Here is a 21,904-nt window from a genome sequence, read left to right on the forward strand (position 1 = left end):
ATATATACCACATCTTCCGAATCCAGTCATCTGTAGATGGACATTTCGGTTGTTTCCACATCCTGGCTATTGTGAATAGTGCTGCAATGAACATGCGGGTGCATGTGTCTCTTTTAAGTAGAGCTTTGTCCGGATAGATGCCCAAGAGTGGGATTGCAGGGTCATATGGAAGTTCTATGTATAGATTTCTAAGGTATCTCCAAACTGTTCTCCATAGTGGCTGTACCAGTTTACATTCCCACCAGTGCTTTTTGAGGATAGTATTTTGGACTTTAGTCACTTTATTGCCATATTACTTTTTAAATTTTTTATCAAAAACTTATATTGACGATTTCGAAACAACATGATTCTCAACATAATTTGCATTAGGAATGAACATTTCTGAAAGCTAAGAAATGCTTGGAAGATGAACAAGTAAATATATTCATTTGTCTGTTGAATCAGTGTCACATTTGTGACTCATATTTCATGCTAATCAAATCGAATAATGAGAGAAATTCCTAATTTAACAAATGGCTGACATTCTAAACACTTTCCTTAAACTTTACCTCCTTAGGTGACTGATCACATTGCTAATCATGTATAATGATAATAATGTTTTATGTCATTGGAGGAATTTGCTACAGATGATAAATTAAATTTATAAAGGGATTACTAGTTAATTTACAAGGAATTTGTGAAGAATGATTAGTGCCCTGAATTTGTCAAAGTGAAAGAAAAGCGATCCTTAAAGAACTGTTTCTTAATTCACTTATAATTACTTGTACGGTTGCTTAACACTCTTCCCTGTACACGTGTATATTTTAACAACAAAAGATTATTAAATATAATTTATTTTACTATGCCCAATTTATACTTAAGTAGCTATAAGACCTATGCCCAGAGTTAAGTTCTAAAGTTGAACACTGCTTTAATTCTCACCTTTGAAAAGTGTGGTTCTCCTCAGTTCATCAAGAGCCAGCAACTGATACCCTGGGTCCTGACTCTTATAATATTCATCCTGTGTAAAATTTGAAAACTTTTCGGAGTTGTCGTTGTGGCTCAGCAGTAACGAATCTGACTAGTATCCATGAGGACTCGGGTTCGATCCCTGGCCTCGCTTAGTGGGTTAAAGTTCCAGCATTGCCATGAGCTGTGGTGTAGGTCTCGGACATGGCTTGGATCTCATGTTGTTGTGGCTGTGATAGAGGCCAGCAGCTATAGCTCCCATTCGACCCCTAGCCCGGGGACTTTCATATGTCACGGTGCAGCCCTAAAAAGACAAAAAAATTAAAAAGAGAGAGAGAGAGACTCCAGATCTAACCATTCATGAACCCAGGATCTATCTTTGGACTTTTCAGCTATAAGAACCAAAGCATTTTTCCCCTTTCTTTCCCTCAAGCCAGTTGGAATTAGATTTATTGAGTTTTGTTTGTTATTTGCAATTTGATAGAGTCTTAATTGATAAATCAAGATTCTGACATCCTAAACAAGGTCTTACTGTATATAGCACAGGAAACTATATCCAATCTCCTGGGTTAGGCCATGATGTAAAAATTTTTTTTGTCTTTTTTTTTATTTTTGGCTTTTTAGGGCCACGCCTGCAGCATACAGAAGTTCCCAGGCCAGGGGTCAAATCAGAGCTGCAGCTGCTGGCCTACACTACAGCCGTAGCAACACCAGATCCGAGCTGTGTCTGCGACCTACACCACAGCTCACAGCAACGCCGGGTCCTTTAACCCACTAAGCAGGACCAGGGATCAAACCCACATCCTCATGGACACTAGTTGGGTTCATTACTCCTGAGCCATGATGGGAACTCCGGAAAATAATATTTTTAAAAAAGAAAATGATATTTTTTAAAAAGTTCCTTTGCTGTACAGCAGAATTGGCACAAAATTGTAAAACAACTATAAAAAATTTTTTTAAATAAAAAATAATTTTAAAAAGCATCTGACATCCTAATAATGATGTAAGAAATACATAGAAATTCAACTGCTCATATGACTTATTAGTCATATGACAAGTGTATCCACTTTCTTTGTACAAGGTTTCAGTAATCTTATTAAGTGGGGCACAGCTTTAATATCATATTAAATATAAAATTTGTCCATTAAATCTGATGTTAAATAATATTTTTCATATGTATCATTTATAAACTTTTTCACAAATGTTTTTCAATATATATTACAAAATGATCACCACAGTAAGCCTAGTTAACATCATCACATATATTTTTAAACCCATAAAACAGCCTATGTAGGATATATATTTATAACTTATAGATTAAAAGCTTAAGTTGAAAACAGCCCATACAGGAGTTCCTGTTGTGGCTCAGTGGTTAATGAATCCAACTAAGAACCATGAGGTTGTGGGTTCGATCCCTGGCCTTGCTCAGTGGGTTAAGGATCCAGCGTTGCTATGAGCTGTGGTGTAGGTGGCAGACGTGGCTTAGATCCTGCATTGCTGTGGCTGTGGTGTAGGACAGCAGCTACAGATCCGATTAGACCCCTAGCCTGGGAACCTCCATATGCTGCAGGAGCAGCCCTAGAAAAGGCAAAAAGACAAAAAGACAAAAAAAAAAAAGCCCATACAACTCAATATTAAAATAAATAAATAACCCAATCCAAAAATGGGCAGAAGGTCTAAATAGGCATTTCTCCAAAGACATACAGATGGCCAACAGGCCCATGAAAAGCTGTTCAACACTGCTAATTATTAGAGAAAGGCAAATCAAAATCACAATGAAGTATCACCTCACATTAGTCAGAATGGCCATCATCAAAAAACCTACAAATAACAAACACTGGAGGGGGTATGAAGAAAAGGGAACCCTCCTACACTGTTGGTGGGAATGTAAATTGGTACAACCACTACGGAGAACAGTATGGAGATTCCTTAAAAAAATATAGCACTACCAGATGACCCAGCAATCCCCCTCCTGGGCATATATCTGGAAAAGACTAAGCTCTTAATTCGAAAAGCTACATGCACCCCAGTGTTATGCACAGCAGCACCATTTACAATGGCTAAGACATGGAAGCAACCTAAGTGTCCGTCGACAGACAAACGGATAAAGATAAGGTTTATCTGTACAACGGAATACTATTCAGCTATAAAAAAGAATGAAATATTGCCATTTGTATAACATGGATGGGCCTAGAGAATAGCCCTCTGAGTGGAGATAAAGACAAACATTATATGATATCACTTCTATGTGGAATTTTTAAAATAATACAAATATTTACAAAATGGAAACAGACTCACAGACATAGAAAACAAACTTATGGTTACCAAAGAGGGAAGGTGGAGAGAGGAATAAATTAGGAATTTGGGATTAACAGATACACACTACTAAACATAAAATTCATAAACAAGGATTTACACAGAGAACTACATTCAATACCCTGTAATAACATATAGTGGAAAAGAATCTAATATATATGATTCTAATATATATCTGAAAATATAGTGGAAAAGAATCTAATATATATCTGAATCACTTTGCTGTACACCTGAAACACAGTATCGTAAATCAACTATAATTTAAAAATAGATAAAATAGGAGTTCCCTTATCACACAGCAGGTTAAGGATCCAGTGTTGCCACTGCAGCAATTCAGGTTGTTGCAGTGGCATGGGTTTGATCTGTGGCCCAGGAACTTCCACATGTCATGGATGCCAAAAAAAAAAAAACCTGAAGTTTAGAAAGGTTGGCTTGGGAGTTTCTGTTGTGGCTCAGCAGGTTACGAATCCAGCTAGCATCCATGAGGATTCAGGTTCCATCCCTGGCCTCACTCAGTGGGTTAAGGATCCAGCATTGCCATGAGCTGTGGTGTAGGTTGCAGAAGTGGTTCGGATCCTGCATTGCCGTGGTTGTGGTGTAGGCCAGCAGCTGTAGCTCCAATTCAACCCCTAGCCTGAGAACTTCCATAGGTTGCAGTTTCGTTGAGGAAGAAAGGAAGGAAGGGAGGGGGAGAGGGAGGGAGGGAGGAAGGAAAGAATAGAAAGAAAAGTTGACTTGGCTTTCAGGCCACACAACTAGTAAGAGCCAGGTCTTCTTTTCATTTTTACTTATGATCTTTATTTTCATTATGCTTTTCATCACTCCACAAATACTTTTTATCTTTAAAAGTATAATTGGCTATAAATGCAAGCAAGACACAAATAAGCACTGAATTCTGTCAAATTAATAAATAAGACTTTTTAAAACACTATCATCTTACCTAAGTCGATATCTCGAATTCCCATGTACAATTCAAGAAGATCATCAATCTTTTCAATTGCCTTTGTTTTGGCTTCAGAGGGCTTTATCAGAGAAAAGAAAAATAAGATTATATTTTTATATGCAATCTCTTGAATGTCAAGCGTACATAGGGGGAAATACGATGTGGAGCCAGTTCTTGGTTGTGTACTCTAATTTGAATGGAAATATATCTAGAATGTGCTCTGTAACTCAATACACATCAGTATCAAAATACCAATCTTTTGCTGTTTGCATTAAGTATTATAGATTCAAAGAAAAGCCAGGAACACAGTCTCCAAGTAGCTAACCTTCTAGAAGGGAGACAGGTGTAAAAATTAATAACTATTTAGCAATTGAAGGACAATTTCTAAAGGATGTCAAAGGCACAGAAGTATCACAGAGGAGGTAAATTTAAATCTCTGAAAGTCCAGAAGGACTTCCAAAAGAACGTGACTTAAGAACTGTGCTTTCAAAGATGAACCGGTGTCAGATAAGCCCGACAGGGCACTGCAAGTAGAAATCAATAGATAGGCAAAGTCTATGTGAGGCTGCAGAGTCTGATAAAAGCCTACAATGTGTAAAGGAACTGCAAGAAGTCCCATGGGATGGGAAACATGGCACCAGACACAATTAGATCTTCCCTGTGTGCCATGACGAGGGCTTAGGTCTTTGTCATGGAGAGACCCCATGTATTAACAGCTCACTCCAAGAGTAAAACACTCTGATCGCATACCCTTACTGTTTATTTTTTATTAATATTATTATACAGTAGTTCCCCCCTTACCTATGGTTTTGCTCTTCTCAATTTCAGGTATGGCAGTCAATTGAGGGCCAAAAAATATTAAATGGAAAATTCCAGAAACAAAGTTCATACATTTTAAATTACGTGCCCTTCTGAGTAGTGGAGTAAAATCTCACATTATCCACTCCGTCCCAAAATCCCCAGCCATCCCCATCATCATCCCCATCATCGCGGCTCCATGACAAAGATTACCCAGCAGATGACCCGCCTTCTGACCTGAACCAGAAGGTCAACAGTCGCCTAACACTGTGTCCCAAGGCTTACATCGCTCATCTCACTTCATCTCCTCACACTGACATTTTAACATCTCACATGATTGCAACAAGGCTGAGTATAGTGCAGTAAGATATTTTAAGAGACAGACCACATTCACACAACTTTTATTATAGTATATTTTATAATCATTCTAGTTTTACTGTTAGTGGTTGTTATCTCTTACGGTGTCCAGTTTATAAATTAAACTTTATCGCAGGTATGCATGCCTAGGAAAAAAACATAGTATATACAGGGTTCGGTACTATCTGCCACCTTAGACATCCACTGGGGGTTTTGAAACATGTCCCCAGTGAATAAGAGGGCACTACTGTATGTATTTTTTTAATTTTTTAAATAAATCAAACACATGTTTTACCACATTAATATACTGTGTACACTATAAAAATATACAAAAACAGAAATTTTATAAGGAGATGATGGAATATTTTTAAATAATTTTTGTTTTGGAGTTCCCGTCATGGCTCAGTGGAAATGAATCCAATTAGGATCCATGCAGTTGCGGGTTCGATCCCTGGTCTCGCTCAGTGGGTTAAGGATCCGGCATCGCCGTGAGCTGTGGTGTAGGTGGCAGATGCGGCTCAGATCCTGCATTGCTGTGGGTGTGGTGTAGGCTGGCAGCTACAGCTCGGATTCGACCCCTAGCATGAGAACCTCCATGTGCCATGCAGGCGCGGCCTAAAAAGATAAAAGACAATAATAATAATAATAATAATAATTTTTGTTTTATGTGTTAATGGTACCAAAACATTTTTTGTTCTTCCTAAAACTATTAAAAGTTTAAATGAAAAACATGATTGGTCACATTTTATTACTATTTTAATATTTGGTAAAGTCTGGCTCTATCATCAGTTTATTTCAATACTTGGTTTTAAATGGCTTCATAAGACATACCGCCAAAAAACACATGAAAAGATGCTCAACATCACTAATTATTAGAGAAACGCAAATCAAACCTACAATGAGGTACCACCTCATACCGGTCAGAGTGGACATCATTAACAAGCCAACAAATAACAAATGCTAGAGAGGGTGTGGAGAAAAGGGAACCCTCCTACACTGTTGTGGGAATGTAAATTGGTACAACCACTATGGTAAACAGTATGGAGGTACCTCAGAAAACTAAATATAGAACTACCATATGATCCAGCAATCCCACTCCTGGGCATATATCCGGATAAAACTTTCATTAAAAAAGATACACACACCCCTATGTTCATTGTAGCACTATTTACAATAGTCAAGACATGGAAGCAACCCAAATGTCCGTCAACAGAGGAATGGATAAAGAAGATGTGGCACATATATACCATGGAATATTACTCAGCTATAAAAAATAAAATAATGTCATTTGCAGCAACATGGATGAACCTAGAGATTAACATACTAAGTGAAGTTAGATAGCAAAAGACAAACATCACATGATATCACTGATATGTGGAATCTTTTCAAAAAGGTACAAATGAACTTATTTGCAGAACAGAAACATACTCAAAGACTTTGAAAAACTTGTGGTTACCAAAAGGGACAGGTGGCCATATGCTTGGCCAAAACGGACTTGCTGTATAGCACAGAGAACTCTACCCTGTATTCTGTGATAATCTACATGGGAAAAGAATCTGAGAGAATGGATATGTGTATATGTATGATGGGGTCACTTTGTTGTACAGCAGAAATTATCACAACCTTGTGAATTAACTATACTTCAATAAAACTAAAAAAAAATGGCTTCATAGCTGAAAAAGAAATAGCCCAAAGATGTTAAACACTCAACTATAGGTACAAATGTTGAATTTAAGATCATACTGCAAAAAATTCATAATACTTTAAATACTGTTGCTTCATATTCAAAACACTAAAAATATGCACCTTATTGCAAATAAAATTTTATTTTTATTTCCTTGAGAATATTATCACAAATTTCTTATATGTTTTTATATTAACTTGGCCTTTAAAATGATAAGATACATGATATATCACTCTTGCCTTCTTTACAGTATGTTTTGAATGGTCTGTGTAAAGTGACAGGCTATGCAAAGTAACTTAGAGGTTTCTCTTTGCATCTGTCCAGCCACACTGCAAGTAACTGTAACAAGTATCAGTACTTCTCATACAAAAATGGCCACCAATATTTTAATATTCTGAAAGAACAAAATAATGGCATTTTCAGCCTTGCGGATGCAACTAGAGATTCTCATACTAAGTGAAGTAAGTCAGAAGGAGAAAGACAAATACTATATGACATCACTTATATGTGGAATCTAAAACATGGCACGGGGAGTTCCCTTTGTAGCTCAGTGGTTAACAAACCCAACTAGGATCCATGAGGATGCAGGTTCGATTCCTGGCCTCTCTCATGGGTTAAGGATACCGTGTTGCTGTACACTGTGATGTAGGTCTCAGAGGTAGCTCAGATCCCACGTTGTTGTGGCTGTGGCGTGGGCTGGCAGCTGTAGCTTCAATTTGACCCCTAGCCTGGTGTTGCAAGACATGTTTCCTTGAAAATTCCATCTTGTCCTTCTTTACTTTATCCCATCTTCTTGTCTTACTTTATCCCATCTTCCTTCTTGGAAAAAGTCACAGTGCTGGTAAATGACTTAAGCTTAAGAGCAAAGACCTAAAGGCATAAGTGACTTAAGCTTAAGAACTGTTATGTGCCTAGAGGTCAGAGTAAGAGCTTAACCCTTTACCACCTAGGTGGCTTTTTAAATAGTAAAAGAACTTATATAATAGTAAACAAACCCTGTATCATCCACCCATAGCCACTCCTCACTTGATCTCACAATAAAAGCAGTGTGGTTTCTTGAGGCAGAGCGCTCTTGGTCCCTGAGACCTTGAGTCCCCCAGCTCCCACCTTTACTTAAGATAAATGTCTCTGTGTCTTGTTTTATGTTAACTATTTTTTCTTAAGTTCCACAGCAACCGTTCTTCAGCCCCATCCTGCTGAGCTGGCCCCGGCAGCCTGGGAACTTCCGTATGCTGCGGGTGAGGCCCTAAAATGCAAAAAAATAAAATAAAATATGGCACAAATGAACAGAAACTGACTCACAGACATAGAGAACAGACTTGTGGTTGCCAAGGGGAAGAGGGGAAGGAGTGAGATGGACTGAGAGTTTGGGGTTATTAGATGCAAACTATTCCATTTAGAATGGATAGAAAATGAGGTCCTACAGTACAGCACAGGGAACTATATGAATCTCTTGGGTCAGAAAATGATAGAAGATAATATGAGGAGAGAAGTATATATGTATAGATACATATGTATGTATCACTGGGTCACTAATGCTGTACAGCAGAAATTGGCACAACATTGTAAGTCAACTATAATAAAATTTTTTAAATAAATAAATGAATAGCTCTTGATCTCATTACTCCTCTTCCACTCATTTTCTGATTGCCTGTGTTCAGTCCTGATTTTTCTTAATTGAGATATAACCGACATATAACATTTCATACACATAATGATTTGATGTGTATGTATCATAAAACAATCACCGCAATGAGTCTAGTTAACAACCATCACCACATATAGTTATAATTTTTTTCCTTGTGGTGAGAACTTTTAAGACTAGTTTTAGCAACTTTCAAATATACAGTAGAGGGAGTTCCCGTCGTGGCGCAGTGGTTAACGAATCCGACTAGGAACCATGACGTTGCGGGTTCGGTCCCTGCCCTTGCTCAGTGGGTTAACGATCCGGCGTTGCCGTGAGCTGTGGTGTAGGTTGCAGACGTGGCTCGGATCCCGCGTTGCTGTGGCTCTGGCGTAGGCCGGTGGCTACAGCTCCGATTTGACCCCTAGCCTGGGAACCTCCATATGCCGCAGGAGCGGCCCAAGAAATAGCAACAGTAAAAGACAAAAAAAAAAAAAAAAAAAAAAATTATAAAAAAAAATAGATATATATACAGTAGAGTCTTATCAACTGCAGTCACCATGCTATACCATACATCCTCAAGACTTGTTTATAACCGGAAGTTTGCACTTTTTGACCCCTTTCACCCATCTCACACACCTGCCCCCAGCCCCTGACTCTGGCAACCACCAATCTGCTCCATTTCTACATGAAGTTTTTTGTTTAGAGTTTGGTTGTGGTTTTCAGGGGTTTTGGGGGGTGGGTGGGTAGATTCCATGTATAACTGAGGTCATCTAGGATGTGACTTTCTCTGTCTGACTTACTTCACTGAGCATAATGCCCTCAAGGTTCATCCATGTTGTTGCAAATGACAAGATTTCCTTTTTATGGCTGAATAATATTCCCTCCTCTTTTATTTGTAGAGGTTTCCTAATTGGTTTCCCTGTCTGCAGTCTTCACCTTCTCAAACCCACCCTGCTCATCATCCCATCCCCCAGAACCAAGGAATTTTCCTAAAACAAAAACTGTGCTGCTCCCCTTGATATTCTTAAGTACCCTCCTACCATCCACAGGCCCTTCACATCCTGACTCAGGCCTCAACCTGCAGCCTCATCACCTCCACCAGGTATTTCCAGCACCCACACTTCAGTTCTAGGCACATTTACAAGGTCCATAGTCACTTCATGCCTACGACACTCTTTTGCCCATCTTTGACCAACTCAGTATTTCTTCTGGAGCAAACTCTTCCTGACTCCCCTGTTTCCTGACCCCTGACTACAACTGATCAGCCCCTCCTTTGTGACATTAACCTTGCCCTTCTGGTTTGTTACAGCTTCTGTTCGTGTCTCTCTTCCTTTAGAGGAAAAAATAAGATCTTCATTTGTCTTTGTATCACCAGCATCTGGATTGTACCTGTCTCAAATCATGGTATACAAATTATGAGGCATGTAGGTGGAGTATTGTTCACAGGCTTTAGAATTTGTTCTAGTGTCCTGGTGGTCTAGTGGCTAAAGATCTGGAGTTGTCACTGCCATGGCTCAGGTTCAATCCCTGGCTTGGGAACTTTTGCCTGCTGCAGGTGTAGAAACACACACAGAAAAAGACTGATTTCAGAAATTGGTACAACATTGTAAATCAACTATAATTTTAAAAGAATTTGGGCTAGGTTATGAGGGTCTGATTTGTTTCAAATCTGTACATCTTTTAGTATTTGAAATTAAATCATAGGGAATTTGGATCAAATTTAATATTAGCACCAAACTAGTTTTTTCCGTTTATTATGAGCTATTTTAATTGACCTATTTAATGAAACAGGCTATGCAAATAAGAAGTGAGTTTTAGATGTTTATCTTCAAATGAATCTCTCCTGCCTCCTCCGGCAGATCTCCAGCTCTTCCTTTCATTCCAACACCTATATATAGCAGCTGCTCAACAAATATTTATTACCCATATTTAACTGTTAGAAGACAAGTCCTCCTACTAAAGTGACACAGAATTTTTCCTGCTGACCCCTCTTCCTCTATAAGCAGTCTGAAGGTCTGTCCATTTCTCCACCAGCCACCACCACACAGCACTGCTGGTAGCCCCTACACTTCTTCCATCCTCCTACAGAGGCCTTTCCTCCCCTGAAGTGTGTTCATCTGTCTAGCAAACATGTACTGGCTTTCAGCAATGCCCAGCAGGGTGCTGGCACCGGAAAAGTAAAGACTCCGAATGACCAGAAGTCACTGCCCTGGGTTTTTCCATCAACCTGATCACCGCTCACTCTCAAAAGGCTTTTGGCTCCCCCAGGCCTCTCCGTTGTCACGTGTCTCTGGATCAATCTTTTCATTCACCCAGGACCAAGGCACCCGACTGGGAAGCCTTCTCTGGCTTCCCCAAAACTGACAACACCCCGGGTCACTCCAACATTCAACAGGACAGCCTTGGCCTCGCGGGTTCCTCCAGCCGCTGCTCTGACAAGCCACGCCCCTAATGCTGACGTCATCCCCGCACGCTTTGGAGCCACTCTATGAAAACAGCCTCCTAACCATTCACGAGCCTCTCTCTTTCACCCTCCAAACATGTGGGAATCCCAGGGCAGCGCAGAGAGATGCCCCCACCCGCGGGAGCTCCGACCCCAAGAACCGGCCTGACCTCCCCGCCCCAACAGGAGGGCTTCATCACCGCTGTTTTTCATCCATCATCTTGTGAGCAGGGCTTCATCACCGCTGTTCTCCATCCATCTCCTTGTGAGCAGGGCTTCCTCACCGCTGTTCTCCATCCTTCTCGTTGTCAAGAGACCTGCCACTTGCCACTTTGCATCCTAACCATCGCGGCCCCCAAGCCCTGTCGCCCTCCTCTTCTACTCTCCTTCCCTCCATCTGTCTCTTCTCCTGGCTCTTTTCACTCAAATTCTGACCTTTATGTAGACAGTCAGTCATCAAAACCCTTACTCCTGTCAAGCTTAAATGAATCATACATTAACTCATTCATCCAAAGATCTGAGCCCCTTTGAAGTCCCAGGTACTGTTCCAGGTGCTGGGGACACAGCGTGAACAGGGACATGTGAGAACTGGGGACAAAAAGGAAACAAAGATACAGCAAGTCTGATTGTGTTCAGCACCTTGAAGGATGTGAAGGGGCAGGAAGATTGGGCAGCGGTAGGGGTAGAGGGACGACTATTTATACAGGCTGCTCTGGGCATCATATGGGGCTGGATGTGGACAGAAATTGGGGGTGGGAGGGCAGGGGCAGCCACAGGGAGTGAGCTGTGCCCACAAATGCAGCACATTCAGGGAGAGGTAAGAGCAATATGGAGGTCCTGAGGCAGGGAGCAATCTGCAGTGTTTGGGGACAGGAAGAGACTCAGCTGACACAATGGAAGTCAGGAGGGGACCAGTGGAAATGAAATCAGAGAATGACATAGTTGGGTCACACTGGGGCTTTTACTATGAGTGACAGGGGAAGGCCCTGGAGGATTCCGAACAGATTGTTACAGAGAAGTGACAATCTCACCTGTGTTTTGTTTTGTTTTGTTTTTTTCTTTCTGAATTAGTGTTTTCTTTTTTTTTTTAATTTATTTTTTTTCCCACTGTACGGCAAGGGGATCAAGTTATCCTTACATGTATACATTTTTCCCCCACCCTTGTTCTCTGTCGCAATATGAGTATCTAGACATAGTTCTCAATGCTACTCAGCATCACCTGTGTTTTTAAAGGATAATTCTGGCTGCCGTGTGGGCACAGAGGGAAAGCGGGCAAGAGAGAAGGCAGGAAGAGTGACCAGGGGAGTATAAGAGTCAGGATGAGAGGTTGGTGCCCTGGGCCGGGGTGGTGAGAAGTAGACCCACTAGGATCTCCCGATGGAAGGGAGGTAGGACATGAAAGAGGAGCAACAGGATTCCAGATTTATGAATTTCTGGAATGATTAATCCTTTCTTGTTTATATTAAAGCTTATCGAATTACATAACTATCACATTTATAAATGATGTGCTTTAAAGGTAGAGAAAAGCAGCCCCTAATAGCCAGGCATTAATGGCCAGGCCTCAGTGTTCCTAGAGCAGGTCCAGCCCTCACAAGGAAGCCCTGGTAACCTGGTGAGAACACAAACATATTTCAAAGAATACCAACAAGAGAGTTCTCACTGTGGCTCAGCGGTAATGAACCCGATGAGTATCCATGAGGATGTGGGTTCAATTCCTGGCCCCCGCTCAGCGGGTTGAAGATCTAGTGTTGCTATGAGCTGTGGTGTAGGTTGCAGACGCAGCTCAGATCTGGCATTGCTGTGGCTGTGGTGTAGGCCAGCAGCTGCAGCTCCGATGCAACCCCTAAACTGGGAACGTCCATGTGCCACGGGAGTGGCCCTAAAAAGACAAAAAAAGAAAGAAAAAAGAAAAAAAAAGAATACCAACAACACACCAGGATACTACTCTGTGATCATTATGAAGCAAGATAAAAACAGATGAAAAAACAACATTCTCCAAATGCCAAATACACCCTCCTTCCTGGCTAATATGAGTGGCTGTTATTTGCTTTACCAGTTATAACTGTAGCCCTGCTTCACTACCTCTCACTTTCTAGACAAGAATTATAAAATACCCAAACATTGAATTACTAAATTACTTAGTTCACTAAGGTATTTTGACTCCCTCATTACAAAAAGACAACAAAACCAACTTTGTCCCCCAAAAAAAGATGATTCCAAATGTTGTACTGAGGAGACTGAAGTTCATGAACATTATCTTTTTGGGATTTGTTGTTGCTTGCCTGTGGCATGTGGACATTCCCAGGCCAGAAATGGAACTCGAGCCATAGCAGTGACCTGAGCCACTGCAGTGACAAGGTGAGATCCTTAGCCCACTGCACCACAAGGGAACTCCAACATCATCTTTCATTATCAAAATCTTAAGTATGTTTACTCTTACAGGTGGTTTGGAGACTTTTTCTTAGATCTCAGAGAGCACTGGTTGATTTAAGTTTGTTGTTTGGGGGAGATTTGGGAGGTTTGGGGGCTACATTTGTGGCATATGGAAGTTCCCAGACTAGGGGTCATTCTATACTGCAGCTGCCAGCCTACACCATAGCCATAGCAATGCCAGATCCAAGCCACGTCTGTGACCTACACCACAGCTCACAGCAACACCGGGTCCTTAACCCACTGAGTAAGGCCAGGGATCAAATCCGCCTCCTAATGGATACTAGTCGGGTTCATTACCACTGAGCCATGATGGGAACTCCCTGATTTAAGGTTTTTTTTTTCTTGTTTATAATTCCCTGATTTAAGTTTTTGAACCAGTCCAGATGTCTATATACTCTAGAAAACATTGTCTACAGGTGGCTGAGGATTGCTCTATCACACTCTCTTCTCACCAACTGAGTTTCTATATTTCCTTCTCAAATGCCTTCAATAACTTTCATACTAAGTAGGCAATGAATTAAGTCCATGCTTTAATTAGAATGTATGGCATTTTATTTAACTTCATGATGTTACCGTTATTGCCAGCTCTAACATGAATGCCCATACATGTCCAAGCAGAATAGGGATTAAATGAACATAACGTACCACTTCTTCCACAGTGGCAGGACCTTTTGATCTCAGGCGAAGCGTCTCCCTTCCAGTACCAATCTTTTCTGTTGATGACTTTCCAGCTTTTGATCTGGGCTCAATTTCTATAAACATACAATGGATGGGGAATGGTACATATATTAAGATTGCCAATGGACTGTTATAAAAGCTAATGTAGTTTCCACCACAAATTTTTGTACAGTTATTGCAGAGATGTGAGAAAAGGCTGGGTCACCATGCTGTACGGTGGGGGGAAAAATAACAGCGTATTGGGAGAAAAAAATAAAGAACAACCCCAAAAAAAGCTACGCCTTCTGATAGAATTTCCCAAAACAGAATAAATTCACCTGTCATTCATTATTCTCAAATGAGACACTCTATGAGAGAGGTCTGGCTACAAAAAGAAAAGGGAATATATGAAATGTGCAGATGGGAGGGATGAACTTGGAAGGAATAAAGAATAAAACAGTTGATTTTATTGTAAGAGAAAAGAGGTATATGTGGCAGGATAGCGGAGGCGCGTGTGGAGCCAGACTTCATCAAGGTCATGAAGAAAAGTGCTGTGTCTTGAGAGAAGACAGGAAAAACGGCACTATTATTTGGGTATCTACCTTCAGCATGATGCTTTTTTGGTTTTGTGTTTTGTTTTTTAAGGGTCGCGCCTGTGGCATATGGAAATTCCCAGGCTAGGGGTCGAATCAGAGCTGCAGCTTCCAGCCTATACCACAGCCACAGCAACATCAGATCCTTAATCCACTGAGCAAGGCCAAGGATGGAACCTGAACCCTCATGGATACTGGTCGGATTCTTAACCCACTGTGGAAGAACAGATTAGCAGAAGATGCTCGCTCAGCACAGAGTTTCCAAAAGAACACCTAAAGCAAAAGGTGAGGTCAGTCTGCCACCAGCACTGTCCAGGATTCTTCACTGCCCAGCTTGGAGTCAGGTACAGACCTACAGTGGTCAAGACGGCCTCAGCCTGGGAGTTCCCTGGTGGCCTAGTGGTTAAGGATCCAGCGATGACACTGCTATGGCTTGGGTTCAATCCCTGGCCCAGAAACTTCCACATGCTAAGGGTACAGCCAAAAAAAAAAAAAAAAAGGCAGCCTCAGCTTCCTGATACTAACCTTTGAGATAAATAGTCTGACACCCCTTACTCTCTCTACAACACCCCCCACCCCCTGCGATTGCACCAAGCAACCTACAATTTGTCTTCCCATCTAAATGTCCTACATTCAGCTATAATAGAAACAATAAAAATCTTTAAACAATAAAAATAAAAAATGTCCTACAGGGTGAGAAAGGAAGTGCTCAACTTTTCGGCCACTACCTACACATTTCTTGTGGTAGATAACACGCTGGCATTCTAACTTATTGCCAAATCTTTTGTCAGTTTGGTAAGCGTGACATGCCCCTGGGAAATTGCAAATGTCTGGATACACTGAAGAAATATAAAGGGTTTCTGGGACATACGAAGCTCAGGACCCCAGACACTGAAACATGGGGACTTCACGGAGGGGTTGCTGTCCAGGCTTGAGAAGTTGGCCAGCTTCCCTAGATGATGTCACTACTTACCTGGCCCTGACCTGCAACACCAGTAGCTAAAAGGGAAAATGTAATGTGGAGTGGAAGATGTTTTAAGATAGGCTTTATTTTATTTATTTATTTATTTATTTTGTCTTTTTGCCTTTTTTAGGGCCACTCCCATGGCATATGGAGGTTCCCAGGCTAGGGGTCCAATCGGAGCTGTAGCCACTGGCCTATACCAGAGCCACAGCAACATGGGATCCGAGCCATGTCTGCGACCTACACCACAGCTCACGGCAACACCAGATCCTTAACCCCCTGAGCAAGGCCAGAGATCGAACCCACAACCTCAGGGTTCCTAGTCAGATTCGTTAACCACTGAGCCATGACAGGAACTCCAAAATAGGCTTTATTTTTTAAAGCGGTTATAAGTTCACAGCAAAATTAAGACAGAGATCTACACACCTCCTGCCCCCACATCTGCATTAGCTGCCCCATCATCAAAACCCCCACCACTGAGGTACTTTCACTATCATCAATGAACCTGCAAGGCAAGGAACATCATTATCCCCTAAAGTCCATAGTTTACAGGATGGGTTTGGAAAATGACATATATCCTTCAGAGTAATTTTGTTGCCCTAAAAATTCTCTGTGCTCTGCCAATCCCCCGATTTTATTTTGTTCTTGCTTTTTCAGGGCTGTACCCTTGCAGCATATGGAAATTCCCAGGCTAGTGGTCAAATCGGAGCTACAGCTGCTGGCCTACACCACAGCCATAGCCATAGGGGATCTGATCTGCTTCTGCGAGCTACACCACAGCTCACGGCAATGCCGGATCCTTAACCCACTGATCGAGGCCAGGCATTGAACCTGTGTCCTCATGGATACCAGTCAGGCTTGTTTCCACTGCGCCACAATGGGAACTCCCTGATTGTGTGTTTGTTTTTTAATCATGTGTTTGTCATCTCCTCCAGAGTGTTATCTCAAAACTAACCACTTGGTGGCACCAGAACAGAAGTTAAAATTTAAGTTCTGGCTTGGCCCAGCTTCTAAGAAAGGCAGTTTTCAATGGCGGAAGAAGCAGAAGCCATGTTTCTCTACGATCCTGATTCAGGGAAGTAAATCAACCTGTTTGTACATGAAAACAGGCAGGATGGTCCTGTTTTCCCACAGGGGGAAAAAAAGTTCTGTGTGTTTTCAATGTTTTGAAATGTTTTGAATCTGGCCTTCTTTTAGGGTGCTGGCCTGTCAAAGCTTGTCTAACCAACCAGGCCAAACCCTAAATCAGTCACTTCTCATGAATGGATTGGCATGAGGCTTCTCCTGGGGCTGAATGATGAGAGGGATATGGTTCACACGGTAGGCACTGGTAACTGGCCTGAGCTTGCTGGGCTCAGTAGACTCAGGGCCCCCCCTGCTGTGTCCTCAGGACACAGGACACTCCCACAGCTGGCTCAGACGTCACCAAGAAGCAGTCACATTTGTTCCCAAACCCTTTTGTGGCAATTTTATCTGTTACTCTAATTACATAATTTAATTTAAAAGTACGTGAGCTGATGAAACAAGTGTGAAACAGGAGTTATTATTGCTAGGAAAACTAGGTTAACTGCTTTGGAAAGACTCCATAAGGGTGAGTTGCAACAACAACAAAAAAAAAAGCAGGGGGGCGTGGACATGATAATGCTGGAAGATTAGGAAAAATCTTTAAACATCCAGCATTTCTCAAATCTGGCTTTTAGCTAGGAAACAGAACCCATAGATATGCATTAAAGTTCTGATTACAAAAAAAAAAAAAGAAAGAAAAACTTTGTAGAACTCCAGTTTGTGTCTTCTACCCAAAGAGCCTTTTACATCCAAAGAGTCTTAAAACAATGTATACGTATTTTAAAACAAAATGTTTATATACACCTCTATCATTCTTTAATACCGCCCCGCACTTTTCTTCCTTTCTTTTTCAGCCATGTCAGCAGCATGTGGAAGTTCCCAGGCCAGGAATCAAAACCGAGTTGCAGCTGTGGCAGTGCTAGGGATGGAACCTGCGCCTCAGCAGCAACCCAAGCCACCACAGAAACAACACCAAATCGTTAACCCAGTGTGCCACAGGGGCATCTCCTAATACCCTTTTTATTTTATTATTTTATTTTATTTTTTGGTCTTTCTAGGGCCGCACCTGCAGCATATGGTAGTTCCCAGGCTAGGGGTCGAGTCAGAGCAGCAGATGCCAGCCACAGCCACAGCCACAGATGATCCAAGCCGCATCTTGCAACCTCCACCACAGCTCATGGCAATGCCGGATCTTTAACCACTGAGCAAGGCCAGGGATGGAACCTGCATCCTCATGGATACTAGTCAGGTGCATGACTGCTGAGCCACAACGGGAATTCCATTTATACCCTATTCTAATTGGCATTTTCAAGAAACAGACCAACCCCCAGTCCCTGCTTCATGGTGAAGGTCAGTAGAGACAAGGGGAAATGAAGATGGCAGCAGGGCATCAGCCTCCAGTCCCACCCTGCGCCCCAGGGAAAGAGGACCGATACCAGCCAAGGCCCCATCTTTAGGTGGAGCGCAGGCAACGTAGCTTCGATCCCCAACTAACAGGGGGACAGTGGGGAGGCTGGGCATTCTGCCTCTGCTCAGAACAAGGTCTGACTCTGCTCCCATGGGGCCCGAGATGGCCTGGCGTACCCATCATCAAGGGGGCACACGTGGACACAGCCATGTCCGAGAGCTGGATACAAGAGGACAAGAGAGGGACTTTAGAATCAGAACCTGAGTTAAAACACAGCTTCTCCATTTACAAATTGTAAGGACTGGAGGAATAAGGCCGTCTCTGTACAACAAGAATATCGCCTCCATAGGGCGTGGTCTTACACATTCAAAGGGCTGCCAGAGGAAAGGTGCTTCGTCCAGGGGTTGGGCTCACACACAGGGGCAGCTGCTGCTTCCGCTGAACTGGTCCACCCTGGAGCGAGAGCAACCTGCTCTTCCCACATACTCCTCATCGCAACCATCTGCCCTGGTTTTCTCTGAGACTGAGAAACATGCAAAAGTCTCCCTTCAAATGGCAGAAAATCACCACTTTAAATACAAAGGTCTCCTTTTTATTCTCTCTTTTCTATGCAACTGCTCCTTAAGCAACCCTTCTAAAAAGACCTTCCAAAGCCTGGATGCACACTGTCCATAAGCAGCTCAGGCGCTGCCTTCCCTACCTCTGCCCCCAACACACATAGACACCCTCTCAGAACAGCTGCCATAAAATCTAGCTTTGCCCCAGAATTTAAAATTTTAACGGTACAGTCTCTTTTTCTTTTTTGGTTTCGTTTTGGTCTTTTGTTTGTTTGTTTTAGGGGCTTGGTTTTTGTGTGTTTTTTGGTTTTGTTTTTGGATGCACCCATGACATGCAGAGGTTCCCGGGCCAGGGATCAAAGCCACACCACAGCGGCAACCAGAGCTACAGCAGTGAGTGACAACACTGAACCCTTAGCCTTCTGAGCCACCAGGGAACTCCTATATACCCTTTTTCTATGTGTCCTTCCTCTCTCCAACATTTCTCAGGCCTCTTTAGAATAGCTATGAGTTGTTTTTGTTTTGATTCAGCTGGTAGGGTGCCGGGGGCTGATAAGAAGAAAAAGGAGATAAGTAGATGCCACAAGGCAGCTATCGGCTTAAAAGGGCTGGTGACACATTACCCAATCCACCACCCGCCAAAAAAGCCACACAAAGTTGCTCTTAACTGTTTGGTGAGACTGAACAAATGTCAGAAGTGAAATAACTATGCCAAAGATCTTCTTGTTCTTTAGGTAAGGTATCATTTGAGAAAAACTCAGCCCTATTCATAACTCCCTGAAATTACAGGCAAAAGTTAATGTGCATCTCTGGGATAGTTTTAATACAGAGGGGACTGTGGACCAAAAAAACCATTACAAGCCTCTAGACTCTAAATGAGGAAGTTAAAAAAAAAAAAAAAGATAGCTAAAATATTTTTGACCTTTTATACATTTTATTCCACGGTATGATTTCATGGGAATGCAAAAATCAAAATTGTTTACTTTTATTCATGGTTTATTAAATAGATTTTTCCCTCTAGCTTTTAATAGTTACAAAAACAATCCTGCCAGAGTTCCTGTTGCAGTTCAGCAGGTTAAGAACTTGACTAGTATCCATGAGGGTGCGAGTTCAATCCTTGGCCTCACTCACTGGGTTAAGGATCTGGTGTTGCTCTGAGTTGTGGTGCAGGTCACAGGTGTGGCTTGGATCCTGTGTGGCTGTGGCTGTGGTATAGGCCGGTAGCTGCAGCTCTAATTTGACCCCTAGCCTGGTAACTTCCATATGCCACGGATGCAGCCCTAAAAAAAAAATAAACAAACGAACAAACAAACCTGCCAATTTTAAGTCAATACAATGTAATCTACCACATTTCCAACATGGAACCATCTATAACATTAAAGAAAACTGTTTAAAATGAGTATAATCATATTTAAAAAACACTAAAAGCAGAATGATTTGGTTTCTCTACTTCCTAGACTAGGAATACTGGCCTTTTTAAAAATAACTGTTCTCTGGTTATAAAAGTTAATATTTATATTTAAAATCTAAAAAATACAAGAAGCCTAAAGAAAGAAATCATTCATAAACCCACCACCAGAGATAACTGCTAGTATTTCCATATACATATACTGCAAGTCATTTTTATTCAATATTTAAAGACAAGTTTTACCAAAAACAGGACATTACTGTATTTTATTACTGTACATTGTTTTGTAATCTACCTTTGTACTTAAATTTATCAGATGTTTTTCCATACCTAACTGGACCTGTTTGTCCGTTCTGGGGGTGGGGGGTGCCTTTTCTTTTTTTTTTTTCTTTTTCTTTTTCGGGCCACATCTGCAGCATATGGAAGTTCCCAGGCTAGGGCTCAAGTTGGAGCTATAGCTGCCAGCCTACACCACAGCCACAGCAACACAGGATTTGAGACACGTCTGTGACCTACACCACAGCTCACAGCAACACCAGATCCCAGATCCTTAACCCACTGAATGAAGCCAGGGATCGAACTCCTTCCTCTAGTCAGATTAATTTCTGCTGAGCCGTAACAGAAACTCCCGTCTGCTTCTTTTTCTGAAGACACCCTCTGACCACAGTTTTGAGTATAATTTGTCAGATCTATTTTCTTACAATTATATGACAACTCCCACTGTACCAATACTCTCTGGTAGAATATGTGTTGTTAGAAAGAGAGCAATGACACCAAGTTACATTATGTTCACACTGTGCTGCCATATTAAGGAAGCCACTTACATTTTAGCATCTTTTTTGATCCTTTCATCCCACATTGCTATTTTTTTTCTTTTTTGGCTGTGCCCACAGCATATGGAAGTTTCTGGGCCAGAAACTGAACCTGAGCCACAGCTGGAGCCTACACCACATCTGTGGCAATGCTGCATCCTTAACCCACTGCACTGGGTGGGGAATCGAACCACCACCACCAGATAGTTAACCCACTGCACCACAGTGGGAACTCCCCACATTGCTATTTTAATTACTAAGCTCAAAACCAGCTGAGAACCGTTATCCACCTCCCACTCCTGGTTGTTAGTCCAACGGCTCCTTAAACATTATAGTTCTAAGAAATCAATCACAGTTTAGGATAAATGACTTGGGAAATACAGATTACAGAGTTTTCAGTATTATAATAATTGCACTTTTCTTCCGCTAAAAACCTGAGCATTTAATCAATTTCCCCTTTGTGAGAGTTTATAGCTAGAGCAGAGTGAATATTTAGCCTGGGTCTTTATCCAGCTGAGTCTTCACACTGAAAATACATTTATCAGTTGCACTCAGCATTCATCCAACACATCTGCCACACCCCACAAGGGAACTTGGCTCTTCATTTATCTTCTCCCATGGTATCTTTGTGGTAAATACCAAACCAATGCCTAGCTAGATGTAAGAAGGGCAGAACAAACTCCAGGACACAAAAAGATGATTAAGGGACATGCTCTACCCCAGAATCTGTCATTGTGAGCACTTGAAACCTTTGCCGAAAAAAATATATATATATGTGACAGTGCCACACTGTCCTATAAAATGCAAAACATATAAAATGAAACTTCTCTCCTTGACTTTCTCCCAAACTGTACTAAACCAAATGCCCCATTTGCAATCATCACTTTTATC

At 41.7% G+C, this 21,904-nt stretch overlaps 1 protein-coding gene across 4 annotated transcripts in view; it reads right to left on the reverse strand.

Moving 5' to 3' along the window:
- GIPC2 (GIPC PDZ domain containing family member 2) overlaps positions 1 to 21,904 on the reverse strand; it is an 88,534-nt gene that overhangs the window by 16,441 nt on the left and 50,189 nt on the right. For all 4 annotated transcript variants that reach the window (XM_003356421.5, XM_021096424.1, XM_021096423.1 and 1 more), the window contains 2 exons: positions 14,195 to 14,301; positions 4,205 to 4,286 (listed from right to left, as the gene is read on the reverse strand). In XM_003356421.5, the coding sequence (XP_003356469.2) occupies positions 4,205 to 4,286; positions 14,195 to 14,301 (189 nt within the window). The remainder of the gene's footprint in view (positions 1 to 4,204; positions 4,287 to 14,194; positions 14,302 to 21,904) is intronic.

This window comes from Sus scrofa, chromosome 6 (assembly GCF_000003025.6).
Source record: "Sus scrofa isolate TJ Tabasco breed Duroc chromosome 6, Sscrofa11.1, whole genome shotgun sequence".
NCBI lineage: Eukaryota > Metazoa > Chordata > Mammalia > Artiodactyla > Suidae > Sus > Sus scrofa.